Genomic DNA, 21,575 nt, shown 5'->3' with positions numbered 1-21,575 from the left:
AATACTAAATGTATGTGTGTAACTTGGTTAGCTCTAAGGCTTTTTACCTTGGTGTAATGGTACTCTCATCTCATTTGTTTTAAGGACCTAAATTCCTTCTTTTTTGGATAATATTTATTTTGTAGCCAGGTTGTACATCTTTTCCTGCGGGACAACGAAAATATGGTTTGTTTAGTTTTTTTGAGGATGGATTACCTGAGACCCAATTTGTGAATTTGAATGGATTAACCTTTTCAACTGCCTGAGGCCGACCAAGGGGACCGAGAGCAGGCAGATGGAAGATGAGTGTATGTCCTTGACTTTTGACAAATCAGCTACAAAAAACTCACAACTTTTCAATCTGGAAACTTAAACTGCACAGCAAATAAGAAAACCCCTGAGGAGTTGAGTTTCAGAGCCTAGACTTTCGGTGGAATAAAGCTGAATAGCCGGTACCACTTTCCCATTGCTTTAGTGAGATGACGTTCCATGTCCAAATGGTTTGGACCATCGAAGACCTTGACTGGTGTTCAAATCACTCAGCACTGGCCCCCTTTAGACCTGTGGGTGGCAGGCCGTCAGGGAAGCCCAGTCAGATGACCGCGAGCTCCAACACCAGGCCTGGCTCCAGGCTGGAATCCAAGAGACACGAACCTTGTTTTTTCATACTCCATAAGGGTCACGGTCACAGTTTAAATGTCAATATCACCAATAAAACTAGAATAAAATCTGTTAGAAGTCAAAGCTCTGTCTCCCCCTTTGGTCACCAGCGGCAACAGTCCCATGAGTACAGAAGGCACTTCTTCTCCCAGTAACCCCAGCGCTCACTTCCTGGATGCCACACACCTAACTCTCATTCACTCAATCAACCACAGCGTTCTCAAGCACTGTACTGAGCTAAGCTCAGTGCGATGTTTTGTTTCTGCCTCTCTGCCTTAAGGTTCCCTATGAGGGGAGCACAGATGTGTCTCACAGTTTCCTTGACGCTTGTACGACCACCTCAAGGGACGTCATGAACATGGAACGTACCAATGTTGTACCAATTTGAATCAAGAAATACTCATAAATGCAGTTTTAAGCTTAAGTTTCTCAATAAATATGTCCTCCATTGTGAGGAAAATGTCACAAAAACATGTTAAAAACACCATTTTCATTGGAGTGGGCCTTTAAGGACCTTATCTAAAACAAATTAAAAATTGACTATTGCATTAGTAATATGAAGATGATGAAACTTTTCCATCATGAAACGTGACTCATATCCAGTTTTGCAGATATTTGTATTGGGTTTTTATCCATGTAGCAGCTTTTTGCAGAATCTATCATTTGTTCTGATTTTTCTCACAAGCAGCCAAAGAGAACAGATTTTGACAGACCCTAAATGGTACTTTTGCACTGGTAATGTGAACCACAAGCAGACATTCATCAGGCTGCTGTCTGTCACCTCTCTGACATGCTCTGTGTATAATGAGAGCTGGACGTGAGGCTGAATTTCCAGGTGAGGTTCGATCATCTCATCATCGGCCGCAGTTAAAAGTTCCGCTCTCAGATCCGGAGACTCTTAATTCTCCTCTTCTGTCTGAAGCCCATTTAGAACAAAACCTGAGGGTTTGATGCTCAACAAAGAAGAAACAAAAAATGGTTTTGATCCACCAGAAAGACATGAAATTTGTTCCATCCATAATATCTGTTGGAAGTATTCACTCTTTGTGTTAGTTTTTCTTATATACTTTTTGCTGTTGTTTTGGTTCTTTTAGTTGCAAAGCACTTTCATGTTCTGTGAAAGTTACATATGAATAAACTACTTAATTATTCAACCTCTTTTAATGTCATATATTTTTTTTGTCGTTTAAATTGTTGAGTAAACATGGTAGTTTGTCCAGACAAACATGCAAAGTAACATCAGAATTGTTATGGATTTATTTTTATTTGTTGCTTAGATGTTTATTCTACGATTTCATTTAAGATCAGAAATAAATTTTCTTCAGGAAAAACGTTTAAAACGTTTATAACTTTTGTTTCTTTTTGCTTTAGATAAACAGTGGAGCAGGTCTTGGTTTTGTCTCTTGGTTGGTGATTTCTCTGGAGGGGAGGGGGCGCACGCGGCGGGCTGACAGCGGCCGCTGAGTTGTCCTCGTATAAAACGGCGCGCGGGGCGCCTTCAGCATCTCTCCTCCTCCGCCTGCTGCTCCTCCTCGCTGACACGCGCGTGATGGGGCGCACCTTCCGCGAGCAGCTCTGCTTCCTGCTGCTGAGCGTGTCCGTCCTCCGGGGTTGCTGCCGGGACCTGGAGGTAAGAGCCGAGCCGCGCCTCCGCTCAAAATGAAACTCCGCGCTGTTTATTGATTCATTTATTTTACAGAACAACGAAATCTCCGATGAGTTCTATTCGCTGTTCAACCCCGAACCCCGGCGGGACCCACCAGATGCGTTCGTGTACCGCAGACCTTTGCGTGAGTGCTTCTAGTAATTGGTTCAGTTTCAGCTTCTTACAAAAAACAAACATCGTTTTATCGCAATAAAACAGAAGTCTAAATTAAACGTGTTATTTGTGTTTGGTGGAGGTTTGAACACAGCACCTTCATCAGTCTCAGAAGTCCAACAGTATTATAAAATACAATAATTAAAGATACATTCATTTTTTTTTGTCCTCCAGAAGTTATTGATTTTAGATAAAGATAAAATAAAACTTTTTTTCGACAATTATAACTACCTTATTACTATTAGTCTTGATAAATTTTGTTACAGACTTATTAGAGGTTATTTCAGTTTATAATAATAATTATTATTTTAATTATATGGCGCCCAAGGTCGCCTTACAGGTACAGAACAATCATGAAACACAGTTACAAGAATAAAACAGTGTTAAAAAGAATATATATATATATAAATATATTATATATATATATATATATATATATATATATATATATATATATATATATATATATATATATATATATATATATATATATATATATACAGCCTCAACAGTAACAGTAACAATGACTACAAAAATGAAAGTCTTTTTTTTCCTTTAAAATAATAAAGCTTAAGATTATCTCAAAGAATTGGTTTTATTAAAATATAAAAAATATATAATACAAAACCCAATTTTTACATTGAAAACAAAACGCTTACTTGGTCTTTACACTATTTTTCTTCCACCACATTAAGTTTTACTATGTAGTTGTTGTGTTTTATCCTTTCTCGTGCATTTCATCATTTTTTATTTTAAACGGCTTCTTCTTACTACATTTGCTGGTCATTTTACAGTTTTGAGTGTAAAAACACCAAATCAGTTTTCTTTCGTGATAAAACATTGTATTGTGTACCGGGACCTTTTACTCTTTTAAAGGGGAGTTTTGCCCCCCCCAGGCTGCATGGACATGGTGGCGGTGGAGGGTCAGTTCACCTTCACTGCAGAGACCCCCCACTTGAGCTGTGCCACCTTCCTCATGGCCGAGCCCAGCGAGCTGATCAGCGTGGAATTCGGCAGAGTGGACATCGACTGCAGCGGAGGAGACTTCATCACTGTGAGGAAAACCACGCGCTCTGAGACGAAGCTGTTGTTTGTGTGTTTTTTGTGTTGAACGCTGATCTTGTTTTCCTGCAACTGGGATTAAAAAAGCTTCCCGATTAGACAAAAAGCTCCTGAGCATCTGTGTTAAACCTGCTTACTGCAGGTGACCCGCCCTTGACTCTCCCTGTGTGCTAAAAATACCGCAAAGCTTTCTCTCAGTTTGTGCGTTTACGTGTGTTTAGGTGTTTGACGGGTGGGTGATGAAAGGGGAGAAGTTCCCCAGCTCCCAGGATCACCCGCTGCCTCTGTACGAGCGCTACGTGGATTACTGTGACTCCGCGCCCGCCAGGAGGAGCGTGCGCTCCTCCCAGAACGTGGCCATGGTTTTCTTCAGAGTCCACAGCGCCGGCAGCAGCTTCACCCTGACGGTCAGGAAACACGTCAACCTCTTCCGTAAGTTTCAACCCACAAGAGGGAGAAGCAGCTCAGGTTTGAGCAGCAGATGAGGGTGTGGAGCAAAGCTGCCACCAGAGAAAGAAACAAATCTGAGAGAAACCTTTTTCTCAAATCAATAATCTCCTTTAACGTTTCCTGTTAAGACCTGAGCTTTGTGTTGATGAGGAAGACTTTGGTCCTGACTGCCATCACTCCTCCATCCTCCACAGCCTGCAATGCCATCTCACAGTCACCAGAGGGCAGTTACACGATGGTGATCCCGCAGCAGCGCAGAAACTGCAGCTTCTCCATCCTCTACCCCGTGGCCATAGACATCTCTGAGTACAGGCTGGGACGACACAGCAGCTTCCCCAAGGTGAAGAAAGTCCTCCCCACCAGTGAAATATCACTTTTTTTGCTCAAGGTCGTCCTGATTTTGAGTGGCGGTTTTTGATATGGGCGATGTGGGCGGTCGCCCAGGGCGGCACTTCATAGGGGGCGGCATTTGCCGTGCCCGATGCGTTACAATGTACTATTATATTCAAAGAGGCGGCTTTCTGCTTTTAATTTGAAATTGCTTCAGCTACCGACACTTAACAATTTGATAATTTCACATCGGACTCTTAAGAATGTCTTGATCCTGTTTCCTCTTCACACTTATGGTGCAAAAAAAAAAAAAGAAAGATGAAATAACTCAGAGTGAAACAACGTAAAACAGGCACATGAAAAGGAATTAGGCAGAACAATCACCCGTGCTCAACCAAATTTCGACAAAAGCAGGCAATGGGGATTTTTTCCCACAATTACTTGCTCCGACACAGCAGACCCGACGCACACGTGACCACCGCCCTCTGCTGCAAGATGCTTGCGGCCACACCTCTTTGCGGTAGTCTTTGGAACGTAAGTCAAAAAACTCGAGAGGAGGGTGCAACTCGCCGTTGGCTGGCTGAATCACACTAACAGGTGATTGGGAGTTCTTTTTCTATCTGACAATCAACTCTGGGCCGCAGCTGCGCCTCCTGTCATAGAGACGGAGCCGCGTGTGTCAGAGGGAAGGGGAGGGGGAGGGGTTGTTACGGGGGGAGAAGGGAGGAAGCCCCCAGGCGCAGAGAGCGAGAGGAGGCAGGAGGTTGCAGGGGAACGGGGGCTTTAATAAACAAAACTAAGGACACAAAACCACTGCAGACGGCAGGCTAGAAACTCGAAACACTAAACACTCGAAACGGGGAGAGCAGACTAACATACTGACTAACATACTATGGACCAGCCCAGGAGGAAAAGAATGACAAGACTTAAATACATACAGACAACCGAGACACAGGTGAACACAATCAGGAAGGATGGGGAACCAAAGTTAAACTCACAACAGAAACGAAACAGGAAACCCTACAAAATAAGACAGGAAGTTATACTCAAAACATGCCAGAACAAAAAGGAAACAAACTACAACGGCAAAGAAACAGAAACCGTAACAGGGGTGGTGGGCGCAGACCATTTTTTATGGATTGAGTTTTTTTGGAGGATTTCTACTGTTGGTGTTGCACAAATTTAGGGAAATGCCAAATATTTTTGGAGTAATCCCACTGATGAATTCTATGATTTAGTCTTTAATGTTTTATAAGACCTAAACATATTAATCACAATAAGTTTTTTTTAGATCTAATCCCTCTGATATGTTTCACAAAGACACACACAGGACGTCACACATTAAGAAATTATTGCTAAAAATGAAGCAGGAGTCCAGCTCTAAAAAAAATGCTCTAAAAAATGAGAAAAGAGCAAAAAAAAAACGGAAATATTTGATTTGTTATTTCTTATTAATATTTCCAGGCTTTCTTTGTTTTGTTCTGCAGCATGTTCATATTTGTATAATTTTGACAGAATATATTTCTATGGAGAGCAAAATATTACAAGTTATTTAAGGTTTAACTTGTGTTCCTGTTTTTATTCATATTTATGTTCAAAAAGTTCAGTTTAAAAGGTTTAAAAGTTTAGCTTTAGTGTGTTCAGTAAATGAACCGGCCCAAACCTTAAGCGTGTTTTTAACTTAGATCCCTTGTGTGACTGAGTTTGACCCCCCTGTAATACGAGTCTAGAAAATTCATGCATTTTTTGTGTAAAATGGCTAAATAGCAGATAGGGAACACAACAGGATGTTGTCAAATTTTGTATGTGTGTGTGTGTGTGTGTGGGGGGGGGGGGGGGGCTGTGGGGTTACTCGCCCAGGGAGTAAGTTAGTGTAGAACCGCCACTGCGTGGTGCAGTGGTAGGGCGGTCGACCTCTGATTGGAAGATTGCAGGTTCCATTTCTGCCTTCCCCGCCCATGTGTCGTAGTGTCCCCACCCTGCCTGTCGTGGAAGGCTGGCGCCAGTGTTCACCAGCGGAGCCGCCACCAGTGTGTGAATGGGTGATTGGCACTGTGACTGTAAAGCGCTTTGGGCCTTTGAGGAAGGTGCTTTATAAGTGTAATTTACCATTGGTACAAGAACAACAACACATGTTAATCCCTTCAGTATTGTAGAGTTACAATGAACATGAGATTTTAGACTCTTTATTAAAAATCACCTATTCTTTTATTTTATATCTTTTCAGTTCTTGTATCGGACCGTTTGCAGAGGCGAGCTTGTTGAGACACAACCACACTTACAAATCATTAAGCTGCAAAAAAGAGATCCAAAGGAGAAAAAAACTTTATTTTCAGTCACAAATTTAAACTAATATCTAAATATTAAAAAAAAAATTTCAGTCATCTTTTTTAACAAAACACTTCCTTTATTGCAAAACTCTGCATCTAAATTGAAGAAAAAAAAAAGGTTTTAAAAATGTCTTTTTTGGACTAAAAGATTACTTTAGAGAAGCTTTTGTGTGAAAAATTACCATGTTTCTACTCTTTTAGACAAAAATAGATGAAAAAACTAATAACCAGGTCCATAAACTAAGTACCGGTATGTATGAGTGCACATAGTCATGCATTGTGCATTATAAAGCTTTTATGAGCCATGAACATGAAAACCAGTCACTATGAAAAGAGAAATCCTTCAACTGTAGCAACGCGGAGGTAAACGAGGGCAAAGCTTCCTCTTCTGCTGTCAATTTACCCAAATCCAGTTGTTTCACTCTGACTAAAGAATCTCACCTACCTCGAACATTTCCATTTCCACAGAGGATCATGCCTGGATGTACAGAGTCGGAGGATTTCGTGCAGCTGCTGGGAGGAAACGGCATCGACACGTCTAAACTTCTCCCCATCACAGACATCTGCACCTCCTTCACTGGACCCAGTAAGATCTCACTGTTTGCTGACCTTCAAATGTGGGTTCACAAAAGTCTTTTTGGCACCAGATTCATCTGGAAGTACATTTTAAATTACATTTCTATCAGGGAAGTGCAATCATGATCTTTTTGGGGTTGGGAACCATAATCATAAATTGTATTTGAATTAATAAAGCGTAGGTCCATGGATCAATTTTGAAACGACCCCCCCCCCCCCCACAGAAAAAAAATCGAATGAATTGTTCTAAACTAATGTATCATACAGTCAATGAAAACAATGGTTTTATGTCAAATGGTTACAATAGTCTTCACTTATTATTTTTTATTGTATTTATGTATTTAAACTTTATTTACCCAGGAATTGTCCCATTGAGATTAAGAATCTCTTTTTCAAGGGAGTCCTGGCTTGGGGGGAAACAATAAAAGCCCTAAAGCCTTTTTAGCCCTAAAATTTCACGTAACATTTTTTTCTGTGCACATTTGGTATTGAAACAAGATCTGATCTTCACTGATTTGCATATTTTCCTTTTTTTCAACTGTTTGGGAAATCTCTAAATATCAATCCATTCTAGCTATGCTAGCCGACGGAGTAAATCCAAGTGCAGGAAGGTTATGACACTGATTCTCGAAATAATCCAGGTTTAATTAACCTCTGAACCAGAACAAACAGATCACTAGACGTAGGTTGTGTCCAAATTCCTTCCCTACTCACTATATAGTGCGTTGGCCATTTTCTAGTGCTGTCCGAATCTACAATTCCCAAATTAAGTGCCCTAAAAATTTCCCAGAAGCCTCTGTGAAAACCAGTGTGCGTCGATGCTTACTAGATCAGCAAATATAAACCACAATGCATTGTGTCAGAACAATTTTTTCCCCAAAAAAAGCAATTAAATGTATTTTTTTAACAAACCATCAACGTTTTTATCTTAAGCAGACAGTGGACTCATAAATAATCGTCACAAAACGCTCATATCAATAAGATTTTTACTTTGTTAAATTGATGACATCATATCCGCCGTTTAAAAAAAAAGTAATGAGCATGGCGTCTGAATTGCTTTTAAAATTCAGGGCACTACATAGTGCCGCACTTTCATGATTTTTTTTGCTGTATAGTTATTCAAGTCATAAACTGAACAATCAGATGCCTCAATGAAAATAGGTGGAGCCTGCTGGACCCCACGTCGAATGCTCAAAATTTATGATGTACAGATTTAAAGTGGAAGGGGTGTGGCCTTCCACAAGCTCACTCCTGATTAGTGTGAGTGGTTACCATGCAAACTCAGACCAATCACTGCCTACTGATGACATCTGACTCCCACACGGCAAAAAAAATGGCGACTGAGTTAACCTTGTTTTGTTGGCGCTTGAAGGAAACCATTTTCTACGGATGGCGTCACGTCAATGACGGTTTTGAAGTGAATAATTACAAACTGCTCCACGAGGGACTTTAGAATCTTTGCAGAAACTCTTTTTTTTTCTCGTTCACTTGAAAATGAAAACCCAAAAATGCCCTCAACTGTTCCAGATTCACAAACAATAATAAGGAAAATGGAAAATGCTCACAATTTTCACTTTGACTTGCAAGAATGACATCCTCATCAGATTGGAGCTTTAATTTGCCCCACATCTTTATTATCACCAGAGGGTGATAATAAATGGAGAAAAAACCCAATAAAGGAATTGTCGGGGTGTTCTTCATGCAAGATGTGGGGCAAATTAAAGCTCCAATCTAATGAGGATGTCATTCTTGCAAGTCAAAGTGAAAATTTTAGTGTTATTATTGTTGGTCCTCAAAAGTACTGAAGGTGTCATGAAAATGTCCCATCTCCTCCTCTTCCTCCTGCAGCCCACATGAAGATCGGCTGCGACAACACTGTGGTGAGGATGGTGTCCAGCGGGAGCTTCGTCAGCCGGGTGTCATTCAGCTACAGGGCGTTGGACAGCCAGGAGCTGCAGACCATCAAGCTCAACAACGTGGAAGATTTCTGTTTCAACAACTGATGCCGGCTCACGACTTAAGCCGCAGAAGCACCCAAAGACACTCAAAGAGTAGAAACGATGAGCATCTTCATCCTCGGTTTGTGTTTCCATCCTCTGTCGGCCTCACTGAAGTGTCCTTTTGTTTGTTGTTGTTTTTCCTCATGCTCTGTACATATTGTGTGTGTCGTGGGATCCCTTCTGGCTTTGTAAAGCATCCCTGGTGGAGGTCGGTGAGGAAGACGGGATCAGCAGAGTCATGGGTAAAAGGGCATTTAGAGACAGACATGGTGCCATTATGCAGTCCACTTTGATAATAGGAAGACATTTTTGTAATAAAATCATACAGCATGGCAACACACTCTGTCTCAGTCTGCTTCCTCATGCTAGTCAAACAGCGTTGGGCCTCAGTTCTGATCCATGCGTCAGTGTGGTGGGACCAGAGTGACCTGCTTCCTATGGGAGGCAGGAACAAAATCTTGCTTTATTTGTCAAAACCCACACTTGCTCACACCTGTTCTTTCCCCTTCACGGTCAGAACCACAGGCTCCAAATTAACTGACTGGCCACGCCCAGATAGAAAGCCAATTTAAAGAGCCACTCTGATCTTTTGATCTGTTATCAAAGCGGTCCCAGTGGTCTTTTAATGATGACATTTTTAGCCTAAATTAAAAAAAAACGGCGTCGTTTTCCAGGACACAGCTTCTGCAGTGCAACAGGAGTTTGTTGGAAATTCAACCCGGGAGTTGTGGGCGGAGCTGTTGGCGCGGAGTAGGTCCACCCTCATTTCCCATCATCCATCTGTTCACACACCCAACCTGATAATACCGGGGCAACAAAAATGGTGAGCAATATCGGAGCCTTCCAGCAGGACCCAGTTTGGATCCGGATACCAGCTCAGACGAGGAAAACAAAGACGCTCATGGATCTACAAAAATCAGAAGGGAGCAGAACCCGGGGGGGCTTGTGGTCCGCCGGTTGCAGCACCTATGTCACATCTGCAAGCCTGTTTTTTTTTTAACCTGCTCCTGATTGACATCAATCTGAATAAAGACATATTTAGAAATTGCAAATGTATGCTTAATTGTCTTGATGTATGTCTTTCATCTTTAGAAAAATGCCACAAGAACAAGTCAAAACACACAGCTTTCAGCAGAGAGTTTCTTTAACCAAAGAAAAAACAGACACTACAAAACCCACAGGTTTACTGAAAAACATTTCAACTCCAGACATGAAATAAGAAACAACTAAAATTTACGACAAACCAAACGGTATTCAGACATTTGAACCCCCCGCCCCCCATCTCCCTCTACTTCCTTATGCCCAATAATCATAACCAGGAAATAGCTGCCATTGATCATGTGGGCCCCAGGAAGAAGAGGTGGGAAACATTGCACATCATTAAACTCATTCAAACCTGTTGTGTGTGTCTTTGTATTTAGTTTCTCGCATAACTGAGACTTATGGTGAAGTAGGAAAAAACGAATTTTAACACAACATCAACAATTAGAAAAGAGTAAACAAAAATGAGAATGCAGTCAAAACAAATCAAACTCTGTTTGACCTCCATGATTAATCATTTTTGTTACTTCAATAAACATTTCCATCTCTGTACGGTCACTGGTCAATGCTGCAGGCCACCCGATTGTCATTTACATTTTCCATCTCTTCTACTCCGTTGAGTTCAACATTTCTGAAAACGCTGCAGGTCACTTCTACAGAATTTGTTTTCATATTTCTGCCCCTCTAGCAATAAACGTGCTAAAGTTCAATGCAGCTTCACTTCCTGACATCTAATACATCCCATATTCTGAAAGAATCTGAGAAAATTAGTTCATTTTGAAAAAAAAAAAGGTCCACACTTGAGACTGTTTGTACGGTGGCCCGGAAGTGCCAATTACATCAACAAATCACTGGATGCAAAAACTTTTTAAAGATAACAATGACAATTAGAAAAGAAAAACAGATGTGGATAAAATAGCATTACATTCCAGAAAACAAAACAAAATGACAGAAAACGAAACGTTAAAAAAAAACCAAATGAAAAAAACAGCCACTACCCAGATGTTGCGCCATTTCCACATATAAAAGTTTTCGGTCCATGCGTGATCCATGCGTGATAAATGGAATTTATTAGTGTGTCATGCGTTCGTCATTCGTTGATGTGAGCAGATGTCCGTCGAATTTGATTTTGAGCTGTTCAAAATTTTTAGTCTACTTAAAATTACGCAGTTTGTGGGTATTTTGCATAGTCTATAGGCAATTATGGCATAAAACTTACCCAGTTGTGCGTAATTTTTGCAATTTGTGGCTTTCCACAACACGTATGTCTAATGAACTTTTCACGCACGATGTGTGACTTTCATGTCCCGTCAAAATTACATAATTGATCCTTGATCCACTAATGAATTTCATGAAAACAGCACAATAATGACGCACGGTTCATGTTCTACGTTGGTTTACGTATTTTTCGTACTTCTTTAGTGGTTTTAACGTTGTTTGTTCATGCTAAATCTGTGAAAATTTCACGTAAAGACCACATTTCTCACTTTTTCCACACTCTGACCAATTTTCATCCGTGCAATATTCTCAAAAAAACAAATGTAGTGGCTGTGTGACACGGCTTGAAAGTGAAACAAAATCCCCTGGATGGAGAGCTTGCAGGTTTTTGTGACAGACACATCTCCAGAGAAGGAATCAAGCAGCAATCAAACACTGCTGGCATTTTCCTCTGATTACTGTCATTAAAATTTACTTCTGTTTTCAGGGAAAAGCAGTTGAACCTGAAAGCAGGAGTCACAATCAGGAGGGTCAAGGGAGTAACTAATCAGAGCTGGGAAGCAGAAACAAACGAAACGGGAGATCTGTGGATCGAAACACAGGGAGGCCATGAAAACACAGACGTTTCACGCAGATTTGATGGCAGAAAACAACATGTTTATAAAACATTGGACATTCAGAAATTAACCCTGGAGAAAAACAAAACTGTGACAGGCTTTTAAATTCAGGTGCAATCAACAGAAAGTCGTTTCATGAAAGTTTGCTAAAGCATTTTTTCCACATTCATCCCATTCTAACTTTAAAACATACTGTAACCATTCAGATAAACTTAAAAAAATTGATAAAACGCAGAAAAAATGCAACAAAATTCTGCCTTTTTTAGCTGATAAACATCTTTTTTCAAAATCTGAAGCTGAAAACTTGCATTCCCTCCAGCTTGATTCATCACAGTGAAGGAATGCTCTGCAGAAAAAAAGTCTCTGAGGTTTTGAGGGCTGCACGTGTCCCCCCCACCCCCACCCCCACCCCAAGCTGATGGATGTCAAAGCCTGAGGCGGCGGTGGCGGCGGTGGCCTCTGCTGTGGAACTGCCCCCTCTCCGTCACTACAGAGAGAAGAGCGGGCGATATCGCGGGAAATGATGGCCCGAATTGCGCAAACCAGTGAGCCAGGCAATGATTAAAGGCCTGCAGGTGCATTATCACTTACAGACACCTGCAACCGCAGCTGCTGATAAACGACATAAAAAAAAAAACCTCCGCGTTCTCAGACGAGAAGAAGAACTGTTTTATTGGCTACAACAAGTTTTGAAATCACAATATGTTTTCCCTCATCTCTCTTCAGTTTAGCAGTTCTCGTTGCTTTGACTTGCAGCTCAAGTCCTGCCTATATGGATTCAAGGATCACAGGGTTTTTTTCCACAATCAGAGCTTCCATGAACAATTATGACCACTTTCGTCCATCGTTGGTCGTCCTCACATTTTCACAGACAACAGCTGCCAGCTTTGATGCGTTGAAGATGTGTGCTGATGGACCAAGACAAGACAAAGAAACTACACTTTCAGCAAAGCGGCTGTTTTTATCTTATTTTGCTTGTACTTGAGACATGGCCAAAAATGACCAAAGGGTCATGACTTTAACCCTTCAACCCTTCTTTCCACTATGGAAACTCTTTAACCGTTCATGCTAGTGGTCTCCAAATCCTGCTGGTTTTCCAGAATCCTCGCCTTTTTTTTGCTGCTGATTACCTGGATCAGGTGTGTTTTAGCCAATAAGGATCTTCAATGCAGGACCCCGGCCCTCAAGACCTGGATTTGGGGACCCCTAATACAATCAACGTAACCACATCTTGCATCCCGAACAGCCAGATGATTCCTTCATTGCTGTTTCTCTCTATTTTTACGCAATCAATGGCTTTATGCTCCTTGCAAACTGGCGTTAAGGTGACACGAAAAACCGCAATGTTGCACCTCAGCGTTACGGTAATCACGTAAAAGGTTGAAGAGTTGCAGTAATTAACAAATGTCATTGTTTTGAGTGTATAAAAGTGAATATTGGTCTTCTGTCCACATTCTGAGGGACTCATTTATGAGATCACTTGCACACCGGTCACGGTAAGCAGGCTCTGGCCTGTGCGATGCCGACCTTTGGCAGCAACATTTAACCCTTTAACACCGAAGCATTAGCTTCTTCAACCGTTTACGCGATTAAAGCAATTCCAGCTGATTCTGAAGCGGAGGAAACCGGCTTTGCATCGCATTAGTCATGTGTCAGAACAGAAGTGCGGGTCAAAATCAGCTGATTGGCGTTGATCGCATTAAAGGTCAAAGAGTCAAAGAGCGTGGGTCACTCAGGTGTCACTGGCAACATCTCGGTGTTAAAGGTTAGATCATTTTTTTTATGTTTGAAGGGTATTTATAGAGTATTTCAATGTTTTCGTGATATGCTAGGTATATTAATGTGGTGTGAATAGACAATGCTAAGTGTCCCCATACGGAGCCTTACATCCATCAGGCAGGCCCATTCTGATGACAAACCATCAAAACTTTAGATTCAAAAGTATTTATTTTTGTTTTACTGAACTGTTCCTCAAAAAAAAAACCACAAAACTATTTAAAAAAAGAGATCGTTAAAAAAATGGGAAAAAAACAAGTGTTTTTGTACATTCAAATGTGATCCATTTCTCTTGTTGTGCTGGAAAATAATGATTGTGCGTCGGTTCTGAGCGAGTCCAAAAGCTGTGGAGGCTTCATCTCCAGCAGGCGGCCGCTTTATAATTATCTCGGTGAACCTCCCCAGCGAGGTCCCGGATGCTGTTAACCGTGGCGACAAAGCCATCGCCTCTGGCTGCATTCAGGCTATTCTTGGGTGTTCAGCAGGTTTCCAAATTAAACCAGCCAGTTGCATTTCATCACATGACATTGATTCTGTTTTTTTGTTTTGTTTTTTAAATACTTCCAAATTAACTCCATAGGGGGTTTAAAAGGCACTAGGTGTGCAGAACACGTATTTTCAGAGACGGGTTGAATATCAAAGCGTCCTTTTTTTATGCAAGTTCATTTAGCAAATCTGTTTTTGTCAGGACACCGAAACAGAAGCCAATTAACATTTCCACCTCACCGTTTGTAACGGCCATCACTCAATCTGTCACATTACTGAACATTTCAAGGTGAGAAATCACTGTTTGCCCTTAGATGCACACAAACAGGGCGCCTGCAACCTCTAGTTGATAAAAACACACTTCAAATATCCTGCTTCACACCGCAAGATGCCCACAAGAGTTATTTGATCCGAACACGAGCTAAGAAATGAGTTCAGGCACAGACGCAGACATGCAGGTCATTCCTGTAGAGGAGTTATGAAACTAAGAGTGACGCACGGAGTGACGAAATAGGCGGACGGACGCCATGTGGGAGATAAGAGCTCCGGGCGGATTTGAAAGACATCCGTCACAGGTGGCAGCTACACTTGGACGGATGACACACGACGGGAGGAGAAACCGTCCTGGCAACCTTTAAACGGACAAAACACCCCATTTGGACGTGTTGATGTGTTGTTGTTTGTTGGAGTATTGTCCCCAATAAAAACAAATGTTGCTTTTCGGTCAATTTACAGACCAATAAATGACACTCTTGCACCAAGAAAACCCCAGAAAATTGTCACAAATTCAAAGTTCTTGGGCAAACTTTAGGCCGTACACTTATCTTTATCACACTTAAGTGTTGCTGGAGCTGATTCCGCCTGTATCAAGGCAGAGTGCAGCTCTTGAAAATCCATCCTCTACGTTCTTAAAACGACTGCATCAGCCGTTAGATAATAACATCCAAGCCAACAAAGTTAACAAAACAATAAAAACATCTTTGGAAAGCGTCTTTTCCAGAGAGGAAAACATAAGAAGAGCCTTTGATTTCAAAATAAAAATAAATCTGCATTTAACAGAAAAAAACGGGACTCCTTATTCCAAATATGGATTTATTGTGACCATTATAGGAACGGAGAACATTTAGCATCCGGTTGTCTAAAGTTACGAAGGTGCTGCCAATAAAGTTGATCAAATGGTGGATTCATTATAATATTTAATAAACACAAGTAGACTTCCATTTTGACAGGTATGGGCTAAGGCAGAGTTGTCTAATTCCTCGAGACTTGTTGTCTTACATGTTTTGCAACCAAACTGCTGTTGAAGCTCCTTGTTGGCTAAACACACCTGATCCAGGTAAATGGTGTATACTTGTGTAGCACTTTTCCACCTTCCTAGAAGGTCCAAGGTATTCAGCAGTCACAGTGTCGTTCCCACACTGATGGCGGCCCCGCCGCCGGCAGCCTTCCACCACAGGTACACTTCGACATTTAGGCCCGCAACGTTCCGATCGCCACGATCAACTCGCCCTTCTCAGGACACCAAATTGCAGATGAGACAGGGTTTTTGGAAAACCAGCAGGAGGTCAGACCCCCAAGGCCTGGATTTGGACACCCCTGTGCATCATTTAGGCGACTTCCCACCAACAGCAGGAGGGTTGAAGTCACACGGGAAGCAGTGAGCCGGTCCTGACTGGAAGTTTGCTCACACTGATGATGCTGACAGGAAATTTAAAAGAAAAAGAAAAACGTCTATTTTGGAAATGTTCTCTGCAAAGTGGAACAGGATGGCACTCATGAGAGAGGAAATATAAATATCCCCGTTTTAAAATGATCAGATGGCACTCTAGATTGATTGCAACCTTTTACAAAATGCAACAAAGGAATGGTAATTAGTGCATGACATCTTCTGGCGGGTGATTATCCAGTCAGATTGCAGCCAATCACCAAGAAATTGCATTGTAGCTCAGAGGGTGTAACTTTTCTTTTTTTCCTTCTTTTTTTTAGATGCAGCATCTGCGCACACAAAAGCGACACACTCGTCTCTGTATTTAGTTTTAATCACCTTTTATATCGTGTCACAGCGGCAAACGTCACCGCAAATTAACAATCTGCTCTGGTATTTTGATGAAGCCACAGAGGAAAGTCCTCAAAGCCTCGCTTACTTTTGTCCTGCATCTGCTAAGAATATTAGCATGGCTGCTTAACCCTTGTGCCATCTGAGGCACTTTAACATTGGGAGTTGGGTCATCTAGACCCACTAGACAGGGCTCTGAACCTTTTTTCTTCAATGATTTGTGATCTTCACTGGTGTCCATGGATTACATGAAATCTTTCCACCTTAATCCACCTTTGTCATGGTAGGGAGAACACGTCAATGTGAGGGTGGGGTCATCTAAGATAGCACAATGGTTAAGGGAGCATGCCGGAGCCGACTGGACCCAGGCAGAACTGAGAACCGGGATCTCCGGAAACCAACACAAAGTGGCTTTAAGGCATGGAGACGGGATAAATGAACGCACATGTTTACCCCCACAAACTCATTTCCTCGGTAGAGTCCTTAGTTTACTTAGAGGAATGTCAAATTAAAACGAAATGGCTTCTTAGTTTGTAGAAAGCGGAAAACAACAGTGATGAAGTTTTGGGGGGGGGCACCATAAAAGAAGGAAACTGAACAAAAATATATGAGAATGAAGTGGTAAAATTATAAGAATAAAGTCATACAATTATGAGGAAAAAGAAACGATGGAAAAGTCAAACATTTATGAAGGAAAAAATGAAATTTTAACAAAATAAAATCAAAGTCAGACAAAAAAAGTCAAAATTATGAAAAAAGTTGTACAATGATAAAAATAAATAAATTAAAGAAAGTCTTACAAGACGAGAGAAAGATAATCACAAAAAGTCAAGATTTTATATTCTACATAAAATATAAAAAACTTTACGACATTAAAACTATGACATTACGAGGAGAAAAAAATAAAAATGTTACAAAGACAAAGTAATAAAATTATGAGAAAAAACATCAAAACTTTACGCATACAAATATGAGAAAAAAGTCATAATTTTAAAAACAAAGAAGTTGCAAAAAAATAACCATCATTAGACAAAAGTTTAGAAGAGTAAAGAAAAACGTGTAAAACATGTAAAAAAGTGATAAAAACTAAATGAAAAATATATTATAATTACATTTAAGGACAAAGATCACATGAGGTAAAGCCTTTTATTTTGGAAATTAAACACCAACAAACTGCAGCATCAGGAAAAACACAGCATACTTTACCATTGACATTTAAAATTGAGTCCAGCAGTTTTAATGTGGAACATCTGCTTCAACGAACTGCCACAGAAAAGTTTTGTTTTTTTTAAGTAAAATGTCACCGAATTATTTCTAGCAGGAGTCGTTATGTGACGTCTGGAGGAGGAAAAACTCAGACAGGAGCTGAAATGAATCCAAGGCTGTAGCAAATCAAAGCTCCGTGACAGCAGATGCAGCATGGAAAGGACACTTTGTTCTTCTGCTTTATTCTCACTCACATTTGCAGTAAACACAATATATCATCACATCAAGTGGTGGGGATGAGACTTAAGCATATTTGGTCAAAAATAGGTCTGTGTTTGGTGCCCAGCTGGACCTCTGCAGACGTCTACTTGGCGTGCTTGTTCTGCTCCTGGAAGAAGTCGTTGCAGGCGACGGTCAGGGCGGCCACCAGCACCACAAACTCGTTGAAATCCACCTCGTTGTCTTTGTTTGAGTCCAGGTCGTTCATGATTTTCTCCACCAGCAGCGGATCCTTCTGGGACTGAAACAGGAAAGGAAGAGTACCTTTAATGTACAGCTTCAGGTGTTTGTTCGGTTAAAAAGACTATAGACGCGTAGATCAGGATGTCAGAAAAGCGACAGAGCAAATCCATGGATCTGAACGCGATATGTTAATTTCAGTGATATTGACACGTCCTCATAGTAACTGGGAGGACATGTTTTACCTACTTTCTTTTAACTCTTTAACACCAGAGCTCCAGTGTTGACGTTCTTTCGACTACCGTAACTCTTCAACCGTTTAAGCAGTTTACGTAACTCCAACTGATTCAAAGATGGGAGGAAAAAGTAGCTTTGCGCAGATGTGGAACACTCTACTGTAGTGAAGTGCTCACGCAATCAGCGTAAGATGATTCTGATGCAGACAAGAGCGTCTTTGTTCTTATTTCTTAAATCAGTTGGTACTACGATTAACTGCGCTAAAGGTTGATCATTCAAAGACTATCAACCCTGGAGCAACAGCTCTAGTCTCAAGCACAAAGCCGGCAGCACAGAATAACACAGAATAACACATTATTGCAACCCTTTACGCAGTTAACAGATTAACAGAGCTAAAGATTTACGGTAATTCAATCCATCCATCCATCGTCTCATCTGGGATCAGGTCACGGGGGCTTCCCTAGCCTCGGCCACTTCCTCCAGCTCCTCTGGGGGGACCCTGAGGCGTTCCCAGGCCAGCCGAGAGTCTCTCTAGCGTGTCCTGGGTCTTCCCCAGAGCCTCCCCCTGGTGGGACATGCTCCTGGACGCCTTCCTGGGGAGGTGTTGGGGACATGCCTGGAACACCACTCCAGGAAGGCGTCCAGGAGGCATCCTGATCAGATGCCCGAGCCACCCAGACTGGCTCCTCTGGATGTGGAGAAGCGGTTCTACTCCGAGCTTCTCCCCCTACCTCTGAGGGAGCGCCCAGCCACCCTACGGAGGAAGCTCATTTTAGCCGCTTTTATTCGGGACCTCGTTCTTTCGATCATGACCCAGAGCTCATGACCAAAGGTGAACATTATTAGAAACTGCAGCTGAATCTCTGACTGCTCTTGGACATTGTGCCACAAGGGGGACACTAATTTCAGTAAACTGGGTTTATGGGGTGTTTTGATCCCCCTTGAGAGTCATTCCTTCAGCTATAACAACATATGAGGTCAACAGTAGCTGTTTCATTATTCCTTTCTGTTCTTTTATCATGTTTGTCAAACAAGTGAAACTTTATTTAAAATATTGTTCGAAACATGTGTGCTAAAATTTATGTTTTAGAAGATAATACAGATAATAAGGTCAGTGTGGAATCATAATAGAATTTATTAACAACAATTAGGGTTTTTAAATGGTCAGTAAACCATCAAGGTGTGGAAGATGTTATGCTATGTACACAGAGGCATGTGCATACAACGACTCCATAAAACAGATGTTAAAACATGTAGCGATGAATTAACGCAAGAGCTTTGAACGCGTGAAACGCCTAAAACGCGCATACATGTGCGTTTACTTTGACTTTTCGTTGAAAGTGGCCGTATGTAGCATGAGGCTCCTGCGGATCGTAAGTATGTGACGACACATTTCTCTGTTTGGATGCGATCCGGACGCATGAGCACACCGGAGGCTTCCCGGCAGCGTGAAGGAGACCAAGAAGCATCAAGGATACCTGAAGCCGGCAGAGCCTTAAGATCTCTGCTGTTCGCCTTCAAGGTCACAGGCTTCGCACGCCGCCATCACTCAGACCTCCTCAAATGACCTTATTTATCTCCGCCTCCACATCCTTTATTACTATGAGCAGTTACGCTCTGACCGACGGATACAAATCAGTGAAAAATCAATTTCCTCTCGCAAGGTCAGACTGCTAAATCATTTGAAAACAGCATCATCCAGTTTGACCTTTGAAGGCAAACCGAACCTAAATCCAGCACCACTGCTCTTTGGGAAAACGCTGGCTCGCACGTTACCGTGAGGAAGTCGGTGAGCTCGCTGTGCAGGAGCTCCTTCAGCTCGCCTTTGTTGAGTTTGTGCTTGTCTCCGTCGTTTCCGGAGTAGTTGTAGAAAACGGTGATGAGCGCGCCCATGGCGCCTTCCAGCTGACTCGGCATCCTCCTGAGGGGTTCTGAAAGGTTTCCTGCAGCTTCTTCAGAGGAGAAACATCGGGTCACAAACGCTGATTTTGGCCGATCAGAAAGGTGCTCCTACCTGCTCAAAGTCCCGTCCAAAAAGACGGAGAGGCCCAGCAGCGCGGCTTGTTTGTGAGGAAATGTGGGGCAGGTCCGCCTCCACCTTCCTGGAGATAATTAATTCCACAGGTGAGAGGCCCATGGTTACTGTCTTTCATCGCACGTCTTCGGTAAGTGAAAAACAAAACGCGCAGCGGCGCAGCCGGCAGGCCTCATGGGGGCTCATCAAGGCCCGCGACCGCGTCGGCTTCGTCACGTCTGTGGAAGTGTTACTCAGAGGGAGGATCTGTTAAGACCTGTCTGCCCGCCGTCACCAGGTCATCAGAGATGATGTTCATTAAGTTTGATACAGACGCCGCCAGCAAGACTTAATGAACGGGCTGCATCGATTTTCCACGCAAAGTTCACAGGCCTGAGAGGCACTAATGAAATCAGGAGCTCCACTGGAAAAAACGCCGCTGGTCGTTCAGTCCTGATGTATGCAAACCTGCAGGGTTAAAGAAAAACGTTACGTTACCAAAATAGTGTATTTGTGGCTTTTGCCATATATTAAAACTCTAAATGAAGGTTCAAGGAAACATCAACCAACAAAAAACAGGCAAAAATTCCTATATTCCAGTTTATTCCAGAGGTCAAATCATCCCAAATGTATTACAATAAATATCCTAAATAATCAACCGACAGATTATATAATCTTGAACAACAAAATAAGAAAACTGTTCACTGAAAAAAAAAAATATCACCAAGTAATTCAGTCTAGTTTTTACTTTAAATATGTCATTACATTCAATAAAAGACAAAACTAACTTTCTAACTTTTCTGTAAAATGTAATGAATGGACGATAATTCTTGAATTTCTCGTTGAGTCATGTGATTTCTTTCAATCAAACTTTATTTTTAAAAAGCGCCTCCAATAATTGTGCAGCTCAAAGCGCTTTACAATAAAAAGAATTTAAAAAAGCACTGAAATAAAAAAAATTAATAAATAGATAAATTCACCTAGACAATAAAAAAGAGAAACAGTTGGAGACCACACCAACAAGCGACGTTTCAGGAGTGTGAATGGTCCTTCTGCATCCTTTTATTGAGAATACAAGTCGGAGCTTACAGCGTACAAGCAGAGAAACAACGATAAAAGGTTCATTAGGAGTGTCTTTTGATGAACCTTTTGGGCATGTTTTCCGTTCAGACAGCAACCTTCCTCATCTGCAAAGGGCAGAGTGACTTAAAACCCCCTCATCCTAGTTTGGGGGTGAGAAGCAGGGCATAAAACACTGA

General features: G+C 41.7%; 2 protein-coding genes across 2 annotated transcripts; one reads left to right on the top strand and one right to left on the bottom strand.

The window, feature by feature from the left end:
• The first annotated feature begins 2,119 nt into the window (after positions 1 to 2,119).
• Positions 2,120 to 9,546, top strand: crhbp (corticotropin releasing hormone binding protein). The gene is made up of 7 exons (XM_004074502.4): positions 2,120 to 2,269; positions 2,339 to 2,429; positions 3,355 to 3,512; positions 3,742 to 3,952; positions 4,165 to 4,310; positions 7,099 to 7,216; positions 9,055 to 9,546. Exons 1-7 carry the CDS (start codon positions 2,189 to 2,191, stop codon positions 9,207 to 9,209), a joined length of 960 nt encoding a protein of 319 aa, XP_004074550.1. The 5' UTR covers positions 2,120 to 2,188; the 3' UTR covers positions 9,210 to 9,546.
• Positions 9,547 to 17,527: 7,981 nt separating this feature from the next.
• On the bottom strand, positions 17,528 to 20,407 carry s100z (S100 calcium binding protein Z). The gene is made up of 3 exons (XM_004074501.4): positions 20,317 to 20,407; positions 20,079 to 20,254; positions 17,528 to 18,126 (listed from the first exon to the last, which is right to left on the bottom strand). The coding sequence occupies exons 2-3, from the start codon at positions 20,217 to 20,219 to the stop codon at positions 17,971 to 17,973; spliced, it is 297 nt and encodes a 98-aa protein (XP_004074549.1). The 5' UTR covers positions 20,220 to 20,254; positions 20,317 to 20,407; the 3' UTR covers positions 17,528 to 17,970.
• Between the last annotated feature and the right edge of the window lie 1,168 nt (positions 20,408 to 21,575).

Source organism: Oryzias latipes, chromosome 12 (assembly GCF_002234675.1).
Source record: "Oryzias latipes chromosome 12, ASM223467v1".
In the NCBI taxonomy this organism is placed as follows: domain Eukaryota; kingdom Metazoa; phylum Chordata; class Actinopteri; order Beloniformes; family Adrianichthyidae; genus Oryzias; species Oryzias latipes.
This window is presented reverse-complemented; position numbering and strand designations above follow the sequence as displayed.